A 13248-nucleotide genomic window follows, 5' to 3' on the forward strand; every position below is an offset into this window, starting at 1 on the left:
TCCCTCCACAGGGGGACGCGACGGGGGTGCCCGTTTTCTCTCTTGCTGTTTGCGATGGTCATTGAGCCCATGGCGGATAGTGTACGAAACAACCATGTGCGCAAAGGGATTCGTCTGCGGGATACCCCGAAATTATATCACTGTACGCTGATGACGTGCTTCTATACATTAGAGACCCCTCAGTCCACCTCGACCCTATCATGCGTGAAATTATCAAAATTGGCACATTTTCGGGCTTCGCTATAAATTACACTAAATCAGAAATCCTACCCCTTACGCCCGCAACGCACCAACCTGCATGCGAATTTCCTCTCAAATGGGCACCGGGGGGCATCAAATACCTAGGGGTCCAGGTATCCCTCTCAAAAGCCTCCTTATTGTCTGATAACTATGGGGCTGCCGCGCAATATGCAGGCGCCAGGATGGCAAGATGGCGTAACCTCCCCCTCTCACTATCAGGGAGACTGTCCCTAATAAAAATGATCATAGTTCGAAACTCCTTTACATGTTCGCTAACGTTCCACTCTGGCCCGGGAAACAGTACTTTGCAGACCTGCATGTGGGATGCGCCCGTTTTCTATGGCATTCTGGTGCTGTGCACAGAAAGTGGCAGCATATGACCCTTCCGTATGAGAGGGGTGGCTTCAGTGCACCTGATCTCACCCAGTACTGGATAGCCGCTCAAGCCCAGCATGCTACATACTGGTACCATCACCAGGACCCACCCCCCCACCCCCGCACGTTAAGCTTGAAATCCTGGCGACCGAGGAGGTGAATGTCATGTCCTTGATCCTTTTTCACTCGTACCGCTCAGAAGCCCCTGCTGACCCAGTGACCTCCACTATAAGGGCGTGGCGGCAGATTCTGAAGTCTGGTTCTGGCTCCCCCCCCGTACTACAAATGGCTTCCCCTCTGGTCGTTCCCTGGCCTCACCCCCACACAAGATACGCTCCTCATGCGTCACTGGTCGGACCTGGGATACAGATCATTCTTCGACCTGTTCCATGACGGGAAATTCATCACCCCAGATACGTGGAAGCCAGGGCACTCCAAGTCCTCCCTGAAGTTGCTACAATACTTTCGACTTAGGGCGGCGGTCCAAGAGATGTGGCCTTCATATCCGGACAAAAATGTGCATGCATACACGCAAGGTTTCTCTTAATTCTAGAGCTAGATGTGTTCAATACAAGCTACTCAATCGCCTGTACTACACTCCCCATGCGATTTGGAAATTTGCCTGGGATCAATCCCACCCCTGTCAAAGATGCAGATCCGACGATGCGGACCACGCTCATATGTTCTGGTCTTGTGGGGCACTGGCACCGTTCTGGAATGCGGTGCTTGAGACTCTCTCTGAAATAGTGGGGTTCTGTGTTGACCCTGACCCCCTGTCTCTTTTGTTTGGGCTCCGGGAGGGAGCGGAGGCGAAACGGGAGGCTAAATTTCTGAATGTGGCGGCGATTGTGGCCAAGAAATGCATTCTGCAATGCTGGAAGCACAGATCCCCCCCCCCTTCCCTAGAAATGTGGCTGAAAGCCCTCACCTGGACGCAATCTTGTGAAGAAGACTACATTAACATGTTGCCCAGTAATGTTTGTCCTAAAAACATATGGACGAAGTTCTATAGCTACTTGAACCGCAAAGTGGACCTGGAGCTTTTGTCATCTCCCCCTTCTCCTGATCGGGGGTCAGATCGTACTACATGATGTATGCCTCTATTGTATTTGACCTCTGCTAAGATTATATGCGACCCTCTGTTAAAAAAAAAAACAACAAAAAAAAAAACAAACAGGGCCCTTCTATGCTTAGGATGCATTGAAATATGAAAATAAGGAAAAATCACCTTCACAGAGAATCCAATAATCAATGCTCTACCTTCACAACTGGTTGGGTAAGACTGAACCACAGCCTGGACCGTCAAAAGCTTCTCCAAAAGAGAGCGTCACATTAATGAAATTTAGAAGAATTAAGAATGAGGGCGGTATGAGGAAGCAACCCTCCAGTTCATGTTTTTTCATGTTTTTCCCCATTGAATGCTGAAGAATAGCATATGTTTATAGGCGATGACTAGAAGGGAGAGCAAGGACTAAGAATATCTAAACCCCCTACACCTCCAGCACCCTCTTTCTGGAAGGGAGTCATCCAACGTTGAAAAATCTCTCATACAGTGGGTTTATATGCATGGAATAACTTTCCTATGGCGCGAAAATCAGGATAGAACTATTATTTTCAGGAAAACCGTTAAGTTCTTTCTCCAATCGCTCATTTCGGTCTATTCATGAAGAGAATGTCCCTTATGACAATGAAACCCTACTTTCTTGCCCTCCCATCCTTGATGGCACCTGTTCTGACTGTTTGGTTCTTTTGTGCTTGCCTTATTTCATCTCCATTTGAGCGCTTGGGGACCATCTCTGTTGGTGACGGTGCGCTATATAAATGCCTTTAACATAACATTATTGCCTCAATTTTACTGCACTTTCCCGATTTAAATATTTGCTTAAGCATGGGATTTATCAGCTGTCTTGCTCTCTTCTGTTTTCTTCCGAAAGTGCCATGTTCCAACCTGTTACAGCTAGGATCTAATAAATTGCCAATAAATAAAGTACCAGAATCCCCATAAAGGTAATTTTTCCTTACTCGTGTCCTTCTCCCTCTTCTTCCCCGATTGTGGGGAACTAGACTGCACAGACCAAACAATGTTGGGCTGAGGAGACCACATTTGTTTTAACTGTGTTTTTCAAGGTCACTGCCCGTGGCAAGATTTGGAAAAGCCAACCTAGGGTTAAGCAAGGCTTTCACAACCCAGGTTGAGCTAAATCGGGATAAACCTAGCAGTTCGACTGAACTAAGCAGAAATTGGGCACTGTTATGTGATAGTAAACACTAACCAGAAATAGTAAATAAAATGGCTGCAAATAGAAGTACAAAATAACAAATGCATTACAATGCTACACAAGGGCACACAGACTATTCAAAGGGAAGTAAAAATAACCATATACATATCTATAGCTCACAGCTGGGTAACCCAATATGGCGCCCAACACCATATAGCCAATTTTAGAAGTTCATTCCTCAGTAACACAAAATCTCTTGTCCCAGAAAGGTTCCAGAGAGTCAAAGATGAGCAGCCTAGGGGACACCTACCCAGCTACAGAGTCCAGGGAAAAGAAGACCATCGGCACAAAGCAGAAAGTTGCTGCAGAACAGTGATTTTAAAAAGGGACTTAAGTCAGGTTGTAGAGTTTTGGGAAGCAAATGCCACCCCTGCATGAACCCCAGAAGTAATGATCCAGACATCATTGCCCTTGACAACCATGAATAAGGTCAAGGTAAGCAGTGCAAACCCAATGTGGAGGGGGCAGGGGCGGTTGATGACATGAGGAATCTCGGCCTGCGTACCCCCAGAAATATAGGAATATTCCCAGGTGAAAGTAAATGGCTGGAGAATACTTCCTTCACCGTCATGGTCGTTGTGGAGCTTTGTCGGGTCGAAGATTCAAGGACAATCACCAATGGTTGTCTTTTGGTTCCCCTGGAGACCTCCGACAGTTGAGGGTGAAGGGGCACCTAGATTACATACCACGATGAAGAGACCCTCAATGATGGCTTGACGCATCAGTGTTTTGCATTGACCCAGGGCAGGGTCAGGAGGCACTCAGCAGCTCTGCAGTAGGATTTAGGAACACAGACAGGTTTCTCTTCTGGTGAAGGTCAGCACAGTGGGTTTCCAGCATCGCAGCACCAGCACCCATAATCTGTGTCCAAGTCTGCCTCATGGTAGGCATAGGGAAGTAAGTTACATTCCAGTCTGAGACGCATGTGACCATCACTGCTCCAGCCCCATCGGTCAGAGTGTGAAACCGTAAATGCAATCGCATAGCCCGAATAGTATGAATAGTATGTTGGCCAGAAGCAAATCGCATCATGTGACAAACATTGCAAACCATGAAACCTGAATGTGACCATTAGGAGTCCATTTGTAATTGCCTGCCATTTTGTTTTCTGTAACGCTTTGCAAATATATTCTGTGCTTCAGATCCACACACGGTGCGAGGCCGCAGCTTGAACTCTGAATGTTAACGTAGACAGGAATGTGAAACTCCGCAGAAATGCATTGTTTTTCTTATTCGGTAAAGCCTTGAAACTGTGCAGAAGCCGCGAACAATCGGTAGCCCAGGTGTCAGCTTGTCTTGAAGGCGCTTTTGTAAAAGGCAGTTAAATGAGAATTATATGCAACTAACGGTGCAACTAAGGATGGTATTTTCTCTGCTTCACAACTGTCTGACCCTTAGCCCATGAGCGCAGCGAACAGATAATGTTAGTTGGAATGTCTCCCTGCTAGAACATGATATCCCTCCCTGTACTGATGCCCCGTGTCCCCCTTAACAGAAAACTGTCTTTGCAGCCTCAGCTAGAAATACTAATTTTAGACTGAATGAACTTACGTGCATAACTGTCAATTACCGAACCCTAGCTTGTATGTCACTTGCGGACCGAATAATGCTGTAGAACGATGATGTATTATGTATATATATTACTGCTTTACCGCTGTTCGCGCTCTCTCATCTCACGGTGTCTGAACACACGTCGTGAGGCGTTGAGACCTGGTCGGCCGGCTGAGACACTCCGAAAATAAACCAGACTTGTTTGGGAAACGCACCTCACGACTGGCGTGTCATTAATATATGGTTATTGTGACTTTATTCCATATATGGTCTTACAAGAGGACACAGCCGCTTTGCAAATATCTATTTTTCCCCAAAGGCTAGAGTGCCTTTTTAGTAGGGGTTGAGGGTTTTACATATGTGGGGCAGAGAGTCGAACATCTAGGGCTCAATGTCGTTTTATTTGCAGAACTAAGATTAGGTCAGCACTTTGCCCAACATATGATTTGTACATCCTATCCAGGAACACATCTTGCTAAGAGGGTTGGTCACAGTGAGGGATAGTTGCTTCAGGTTTCTGCAGAAAAAAGCAGCATACTTCAGTTGACTAAGAAAAATAGGCAGCAGTCATAACTGTCACCTGCACATTGATGCCAGGCGTTGCTCAGTATATAGCAGAAGCAGTACTCGATGGGCCACTTCGACTATCACATGGGCAAACAGCCATTCAATGCTTTGTGACCACAGGATCAGAGAAACCACAGATTTATGTTCAATTGGAAGGAAGGAGGGGGCACACACTTTTGGCTTCCTCTACCTCCACAACCTGTACAAGATTGGGATCTGGCCATTTTGTGCATTGCAAACAGACTTTGGATTTATATCAATTTGCCACTAAAGAAGTGCAGGTTTTGGGCATGCAAGTCTTTTTTGTAAAATGGAAACACCATTTGATTATTTTCTGGCTTATATTTCTAAAAAGATGAAACGATGATGAAAATAAAAAAGACAAACATAGTAACATTCAAAAGATTGCTTTAACTTTAACATTTGTTTATTATGGATCAAACTTAAGAAAAACAATAACAGTTCTACTTAACATTCTGCCTCATATTTAATATGTTAGGCAGAATACTAAATCTGCTTTTCGGTACACATCTATAATATAGTGCCACAAAGATTTGAGATTTAACTTTACATTTTTTGGAGGTTCTAGTGTACTCTGAGCCAAGTATGAAAAAGGTGGACCTAGGCATGGTTGATCAAAGAACCTTCACACACAAAAAATAGGACCATGTTCAAGAAAATGTGGTGGAAATGGCTGATCAGCTTCACAATTCACGGATCATGTAATTTGGGGTATAAAGAAAAATAGTTAATTTTCACATATTCAAAAATAAAATATTTAAAAAACAAATAATTGGTAACTTGCATGTACATTGATCGAACTAATGTCAGTTTGGTGAAGGATTATAAAAGGTTTTAAAAGCAATATGGACACAAAGGTAATTTTCAATGGTATTTAACACCAACCATGTTAGGAAAATCTATTCTAATGCACTTGTTGTGTCATCAGTTAACGGCTCTATTGATTTAACTGCTTTCTTCCTATTGGGCTAAGGTTGCCGTTAATAACTCAGGATGTTGTGTGGCTGACTGTTCTCCGACAGGGATTACTGGTAATTTGGCAGCATACATTTTGCTCCACCTGGGGAGACGTTGTGGCCAGTGTCCTATTTCACATTAATGTTTTTCTGTACAATCGGCTTTGTCTTAAATGAGATTAATTCTGAATAGCTTATGTTAGATGACTGATATTTAGAATCTGGAGGTGGTTATCGGTCAGTTTGCTCTGTTCAAGAGGGTATTTATAAGTACTGGTGACACCGAAGGGATATTCCTTAGCCTACAAATGGTCTGAAACTGGTTATGCTGGTTGAGGGGGCAGGCGAAACATGTTCATCATTTGTGTAGAAGCCATCAACTAGAGATACAAAAAGGATATCTGCTGTTCGTAACATCATCTGTGACGTTTTTAATGCTTTGTTGCACCCAGACCCTCTGTTGGTCCAGTTCTTGTTCGCGTTGTTCCAGGTCAGCAAGCTCAGTCTTGAGGTCAATAAGTTTGTCTGCAATCTCCCGTGTGTTACAGCCGGGACCCACCCCCCTGAAACAGAAAAACAAATTTACATTTTTAAAAACAATGAACTATAGACGTTACATTTCAAGCTACAGACACTCCTCTATTGAGGCACATGGCTGCATAAGCAACAAGCACTGGCAAACACAATAGATCAGAATTCCCTTTGTTAAACGATTTAGTCCGTTAGCGACGTTACATAATGTGGTCGTGGAATTCATCACTGACCCCAACCCCTTCTGCACTGCATAAACTGGGACTGCTGGACTTTGCATGCACCACAAACTGTCACATGCAGAAATCACAACTTCACTGGACTAATGTGACCATGCCTTTCAGCACTGCAGGAGCACCAACTCCCAACTGTGGGACTGACATTTCTGCACTACTGTAGAATACGTGCCTCCCTAAACCTGCACACTCTACCCCTGGATCTGTCACTGTAAATGTATGGCACTAAGCTGTAATCCTGTGCCAACGGTTTGCCGTATTACTATAAACATGTAACTGTGTTATTACACTATAGACACGCAAGTGCCATGCGTTCCCCACTCCCATGTCCCCATACCAGCCCGCACCCACACTGCCCCACACACCCCATGGCCTGACCAGTCTGCTCAACACCACCTCTGGGAGGTGTGTGTTCTTGCAGTCCTGGCGGATCAGCCACAGTGGGTATCCTGGGAGGGCCTGCTGACCGTCTCCCACAGCTACTGGTGGATACCGAATCAGAGAGCCTCTGCTTTCTGGTTGGTTTCTAGCAGAGTCCCTCGGTGGCCCCACTCTGGGGCCACCGAAGAGCTCAGGTGAAGTGATGGGTCATTTGATAGTACCAAATAAATCACATGATTTCTAGTGATGTCATTTATCTTAACTGCAGAATGTTTCAAAACTAAATGTCATGAATCACAGGCTTCTAATGCGCACACTTGAATTGAAATATGTTCCTGCATGCTTCATGGTAATACGCCTACATTTAAAATATGTCAGACTGCTGGGTCTGTGCCCATATCCCACACAACCAAGCTTCTGATTTTCATGCACATTTTATTTGGGGGAGGGCAACTGTACTGACTCAAGATTGGTTTCCAGAGCTTATTGTCCCAAGCCCTGTTCTGGCCATTATTCACAAATGGTTTCTCAGGAACTCAAAATGCATCTCAAGATCAGATTCAGAAGACCCCTACTACAATATGCTGGTCTTCTCCTATAGGGCTTCTCTGTTTCGCTAATCATCGATTGCTGTTCCTGCACATTAGCAAATGCCTATCCACCAGCACCTGTGTAGTTAATTTTAATTCTTTTTGGGATAAAGGATTTTGCTTTGTTAGCTCTGGTTAGGCTATTTATCATGGGTCCCATTTTATCTGTGAGACCTCAGCTTATAGCCGGTTGGCTACAAATTGGAGTGGGAATAGTTACATGGAATATGTCCTACCTGCTATCTGACACTCCTTTAAGCTGCTGTCATCTCCAAAAAAGAGAAAAGAACCTGGTTGGGAAACTTCATGGAGAGCTCGCTCCCTCTATTCATGTTCCAGATATATCGTCTGGCTAAGATGTTTGAATTGTGAGAAGATCCTGAAATTGTCAGTTGATGGCTAAAATGTCTAATGACAACTTAATTTCCCTTTCATTGATCACTTATGAGCAGGTATGCACCATGGTACTGCAGACCTGAATGCCAGACACTATCCTGGCCTCATAAGGAGGGAGTACACACGGTGGTAAATGTACTACATTTATCCCAAAATAGAACAATCTCACTGATCTCCTACATTCAAATGTCTGTGGTTATTACATTGGGTGGTCAGCTTGGGTCCAGGTTGACCAGTTTAACTGGCTTGCTAGGAGCCTTCATAATACACAGAGTTCTAATGATTTCTCCTAATGTGATTCTTAACATGCACCAAACTTAGAATTCCAAACTTGAGCTTGCGCCGCATCTAGATAGAAATGCGATTGTCAACATACAACAAACTTAGAATTCTGAACTTTAGCTTGCGTCGCATCTGGATAGAAATGTGATTGTTAGCATGTGCCACACTCGGGATTCTTAACTTTAGCTTGCATCGCATCTAGATAGAAATGTGAAAGTCAGCATGTACCACACCTAGATGGAATCCCATAATTGCAAGGACATCAATGCCAATTAACCAACCAACTAACAATCTCATCCCTCTGCATACACCTCTCAAACTCTAACCAAACACAACCACAAGCCTAAAAACGCAGCAATCCGCACAAACTTCACAACAATGCAACAACAAAACAAACCACACATAGACTTGCACAACAGCACACGACGACTACCGACCGTAAAACACCACAAGCCCAGCCAACGGACCCACCGGGCTGAGGCTGCCAACAGCACATCACTGCACTCCTGCACTTTTTCAGCTTATTCCCACTAACCCACCCCCTCTCCTCCCCCTTTCAGAGCCGCCAGAGGACCACTTCGGTGGTGATAGTGCGCGGTACAAATGTCCTTTAACATGAACATCCTGTTTGGGATTTACGCTATATATTTTTTAACCAAATGTGGGTTTAAATGTTTCGAAAAAAAGACAAATATTTTGAAAGTTCATGAAAAGTTACTAATGAAGACCTCAGAAGAGATGCTTGAGGAGGACATGGTTCTTTGAGCTGATAATCCAAAGTGCTTAAAACTTTTAGGCTAGTAGTCACCAGCCACAAAGGAGTATTCCTGGAAAGAGAAAATGCAGCTGTATGGAATGAAGAATTAAACGATTGCAGATTAGTACATAATTGTAAGTGAAATCAAATGAAAATTAGAAAGAATTACTGATTTAAGATATCTAGGTCTTTTATTCAGTGCACAGAGCCTTGTATTGTTAGAGACTCCATTTTAAATCGCACGTGTGCTGGCTTCAAGAATGGAGGATCAATACTTAAATCACTGAAGCTGTGTTTTACTTGCACTCTTAACTGCATCCTAAACACCCATTTGTGTCACCTCGCATATTCTGCCAGGATTGTTCGTTTCAGAAAGTTTCCGGTCCTTTGTTAAATGCTTGTCCAAGTGCAATGACTGCAAATCTCCGAACTTGACCACAGGTGGTTGTTGCATCCTGCCAAGACTGTCTATATTAAACTGAATGAGCGAGGGCTCACGAGAGTGGGCAGTGTATTCCCAAAGTTGTCCTGTGTCCAGTCAAAACGAAGGGAGTAGTTTCTTACCTGTAACTCCATTTCTCCGGCGTTGGTATCTTTCATGGATTCACATGCTGTGAATATTTCCCGTTGTCAGACCTGGTAAACCTTGGTAACTAACTTAGCGGTTTCCTATCGAAAACGTTGACACTTTAGTGTCCTATCAACGTTCTTTTTGGGTGCTGCAGGCTACACCAATGGGAGGTCTGCTATAAATAGCCCCGCGCCCGCAACTTCCCTTCAGATTTTAACCTCCAAATTAAAGGAAACACTAACCAAGATTTGCCTGAAGGGGCGGTGGTGGGCGTATGTGAATCCACGAAAGATACCAATGCTGGAGAAATGGAGTTAAAGGTAAGAAACTACTCCCTTCTCCAGCATTGGATATTCATGGATTCACATGCTGTGAATAGATTATATAGCAGTATGACAACTTGGAGGTTCATGACAGGCAAACCACACCCCATGCCATAAAACATAACAATGAACCCAACAAATGACCTCTACCCCCAGGCATGATAACACCAACAGCAAGGCAAAAAACAAACAACACCCCCTGAAGCCGCAGGGCCTACCTTACTGAAACAGGCGTTGGAGGACTGCTCGTCCCATCTACACATCTTCCACATGCTGCAACCCAGACAGTAGTGCCTGGTGGAGATATGCAGCACCGGCCAGGCAGCCACCTGGCAAATATCCACGAGCCGTATATCAGACCCTAGCGCCGCCGATGACTCCATGGACCATGTAGAATGGGCCTTAGGAGTGCCCCTCAAAGGCTTACCAGCTTTTGCGTGACAAAACGAAATTGTAGAGGAGACCCAACGGGAAAGTCCTTGCTTGGAAATAGATAGCCCCTTGTTGGAGGGACCAAATGCCACAAACGGCTGTTCAGACCTCTGGAAACCCTGCGTACGGTTTAGATAAAACTTCAATGCCGTCTAGAGAATGCAGAGCTTTTTCTGCCCAAAGAACGAGGGTAAGGCAATGGAAGCAAATTTTTGAAACGCTGACGGCACTTTCGGGATAAAGTGCGGATTAGTAGCCAGGAGAACCTGGTCCCTCATAAATCTCAGATACGGCGGGTCAATGACCAGTGGCAGCAATTCTGACACCCGTCTGGACGACATGATCGCAACCAGAAATGCGACTTTCCACGAGAGGAACTTCAAGGAAGCCGTCGACATGGGTTCAAACAGTGGTTTCATCAGAGCAGAGAGAACCACATATGATGCTCCACACCGTTGCAAACCTTTTTTCCGGAGGAAATAGCCGAAACAGTCCTTTCAGAAAATGTTTAACCAACCGATCACTAAATAGGGGAGTAGCATGGCCTAGTCTTGTGAACCTGGAAATTGCCGCCAAATGCACCTTGATGGATAATGCCAGGCCTCCTTGCGCAAGATGTAACAAGTACAGGAGAATCTGGGCCGGAGAGACGTCCAATGGCTGCACCTCTGGGTGCCCCTCACATCAGGCACAGAACCTTTCCCATTTATGACCATACGATACATTGGTAGAAGGGGCCCTTGCCGCCTCCAGGATCCGACGACACTCCTGTGAGATACCTAGATGACCGACCTCGGCGTGGTCAGGAGTCACGCAGCCAGGCTGAGATGCCGGATCATGATGCCACACTCTGCCTTCGTCCTGTGACAGGAGACCCTGGTCCGAAACGGCTCTTCTACAGCTAGATGAAAGATCTGAGAACCACGTCTGCCTGGGCCATAATGGGGCTACCAAGATCACTCTGCACTGGTACTTGCACACCCATTGGATCGTTCTCCGAATCAGTGGAAATGGGGGAAACGCATTCACGAAGAGGCCCGTCCACAGGAACGAGAACGCGTCCCCTATTGACTCCGGATGAGCCATTCTGCTGGCAAACCCTGGACACTGCTTGTTTTCCTGCGTGGTGAACAAGTCCAGTGGGGGAGCCCCTATTTTTGGAAGATTTTTGCAACCTGCTCTTTCAGCCGCCACTCGTGCAGCTGACTGGTGTCTCTGCTGAGCGAGTCTGCCTGATCATTTTGAACACCCGGCAGACGGAAAGCTACAATATGGATGCCCTGAGCCAGGGACCACTGCCAGACCTCCTGAGCCTCCTTTGACAGGAACCGGTAATGCAAGCCGCCCTGCTTCCTCAAATCGAACATTGTGGTGGTATTTCCGTCAACACCCACACCACTGCTCCTCGAATGCGAGGTAGAAATGACATCAGAGCCCAGTGCACCGCTCTCTACTCCAGCAAGTTGACATGCAACAATGTCTCCACCCCAGACCATAGGCTTCGTACCTGTGACTCATCGAGGTGCGCTCCCCCACCCCACTTGGGAAGCATCTGCCACGATTGTGAACTGAAACTCTGGTTCCAGCAGGGGCATGCCCCGTACGGGACAACCCTCGACTCTACGACCACCTGTCTGCAAGGAATTCCTGCACTTGTCTCATGAACAGGCAGCAATTTGGAATGAGCGGAATGCAAGACACCCAACAGCGACATGTAACTTCGAACCGAGACCACCACACCATGGCCCCACTCGTCAGTTTTGGACCACAACTTCACCACTCTTTCTTTTTTTTAAATTTGTTTTTTTATTGATAATATACAAAGCAGGGTGGGCCGAATGGCACATCACCTTAACAATAAATGCACAAGAAATCACATTGTCAGGAACATTTTCCGATTAACTCCCTACCCCTATTCCCCCCTCCCGGGCCCTCCCCCCAAACAATTGTCACGCCAGCTTTGGGGAAGATGCAACTATATTAAGCATAGGGAAGAACATTCGTATAGCACTCGACAAATAAAAGTGATCCTTGAGACAGTGGGGTAAGACCATGAAGCGATTGGGCCAGGGCAAGGCCAACCCTCTGAGGAGTGTGGGGACCCGTGCCTTGCAACCAATCGTTTACACACTTGTTCAAATCGCCCCTCTACAATCGCATAGTAATACAGTCATCGTGCAGCAGCACTGCTGTCCATTCTTGGACAAAGTCAGACATGGTATCGTTTGCTATTGCCGAGAGTTTTTCATAGCTGAAAATCACCCTGAGCTTGCAGAGCCATTCCTCTTTGGAGGGGGCCAGGACACTCTTCCATTTTTGCGCAAGCGCCAATCTCCCTGCCCGCAGCATGGCGCCGATGACCTTGGGGAAGGCATTCACCTCTGACTCAGGCATGGGGGAGCCCAGTAGAATTTCCAGCGGGTGCAGCGATGGACCATAACCCTCGATGTCCTTGATCCAGCTAAGAAGCTCCGTCCAGTATACCTGTATGGACGGGCAGCTCCACCACATATGAAACCAGGTTCCCCGTTGGTGACATCCTCTGGGGCAGAGGGGGGAAACATCTCGGTACATTCTAGACAACAGAGCCGGGGGGCGGTGCCATGAATGAAGGATCTTAAAGCTGTGTTCCATAGCTGCTGTGTATAGGGAGCCCGTGAAGATGCACTTGAAAACCGCCCTCCAGGTGTGATCATCTATTGACATTCCCATCCTCTCTTCCCATATGCGCTTAAAGGGTTGTCTGCCTTCTAGGTCCGC

General features: G+C 46.0%; 1 protein-coding gene across 2 annotated transcripts in view; it reads right to left on the reverse strand.

The window, feature by feature from the left end:
* The window catches only part of E2F4 (E2F transcription factor 4), a 471886-nt gene that overhangs the window by 267591 nt on the left and 191047 nt on the right, over nt 1–13248 (reverse strand). For both annotated transcript variants that reach the window (XM_069653900.1, XM_069653909.1), the window contains exon 3: nt 6391–6552. In XM_069653900.1, the coding sequence (XP_069510001.1) occupies nt 6391–6552 (162 nt within the window). The remainder of the gene's footprint in view (nt 1–6390; nt 6553–13248) is intronic.

The sequence above is a fragment of the Ambystoma mexicanum genome, chromosome 1p (assembly GCF_040938575.1).
Source record: "Ambystoma mexicanum isolate Mex_15411 chromosome 1p, UKY_AmexF1_1, whole genome shotgun sequence".
NCBI classification, from domain to species: domain Eukaryota; kingdom Metazoa; phylum Chordata; class Amphibia; order Caudata; family Ambystomatidae; genus Ambystoma; species Ambystoma mexicanum.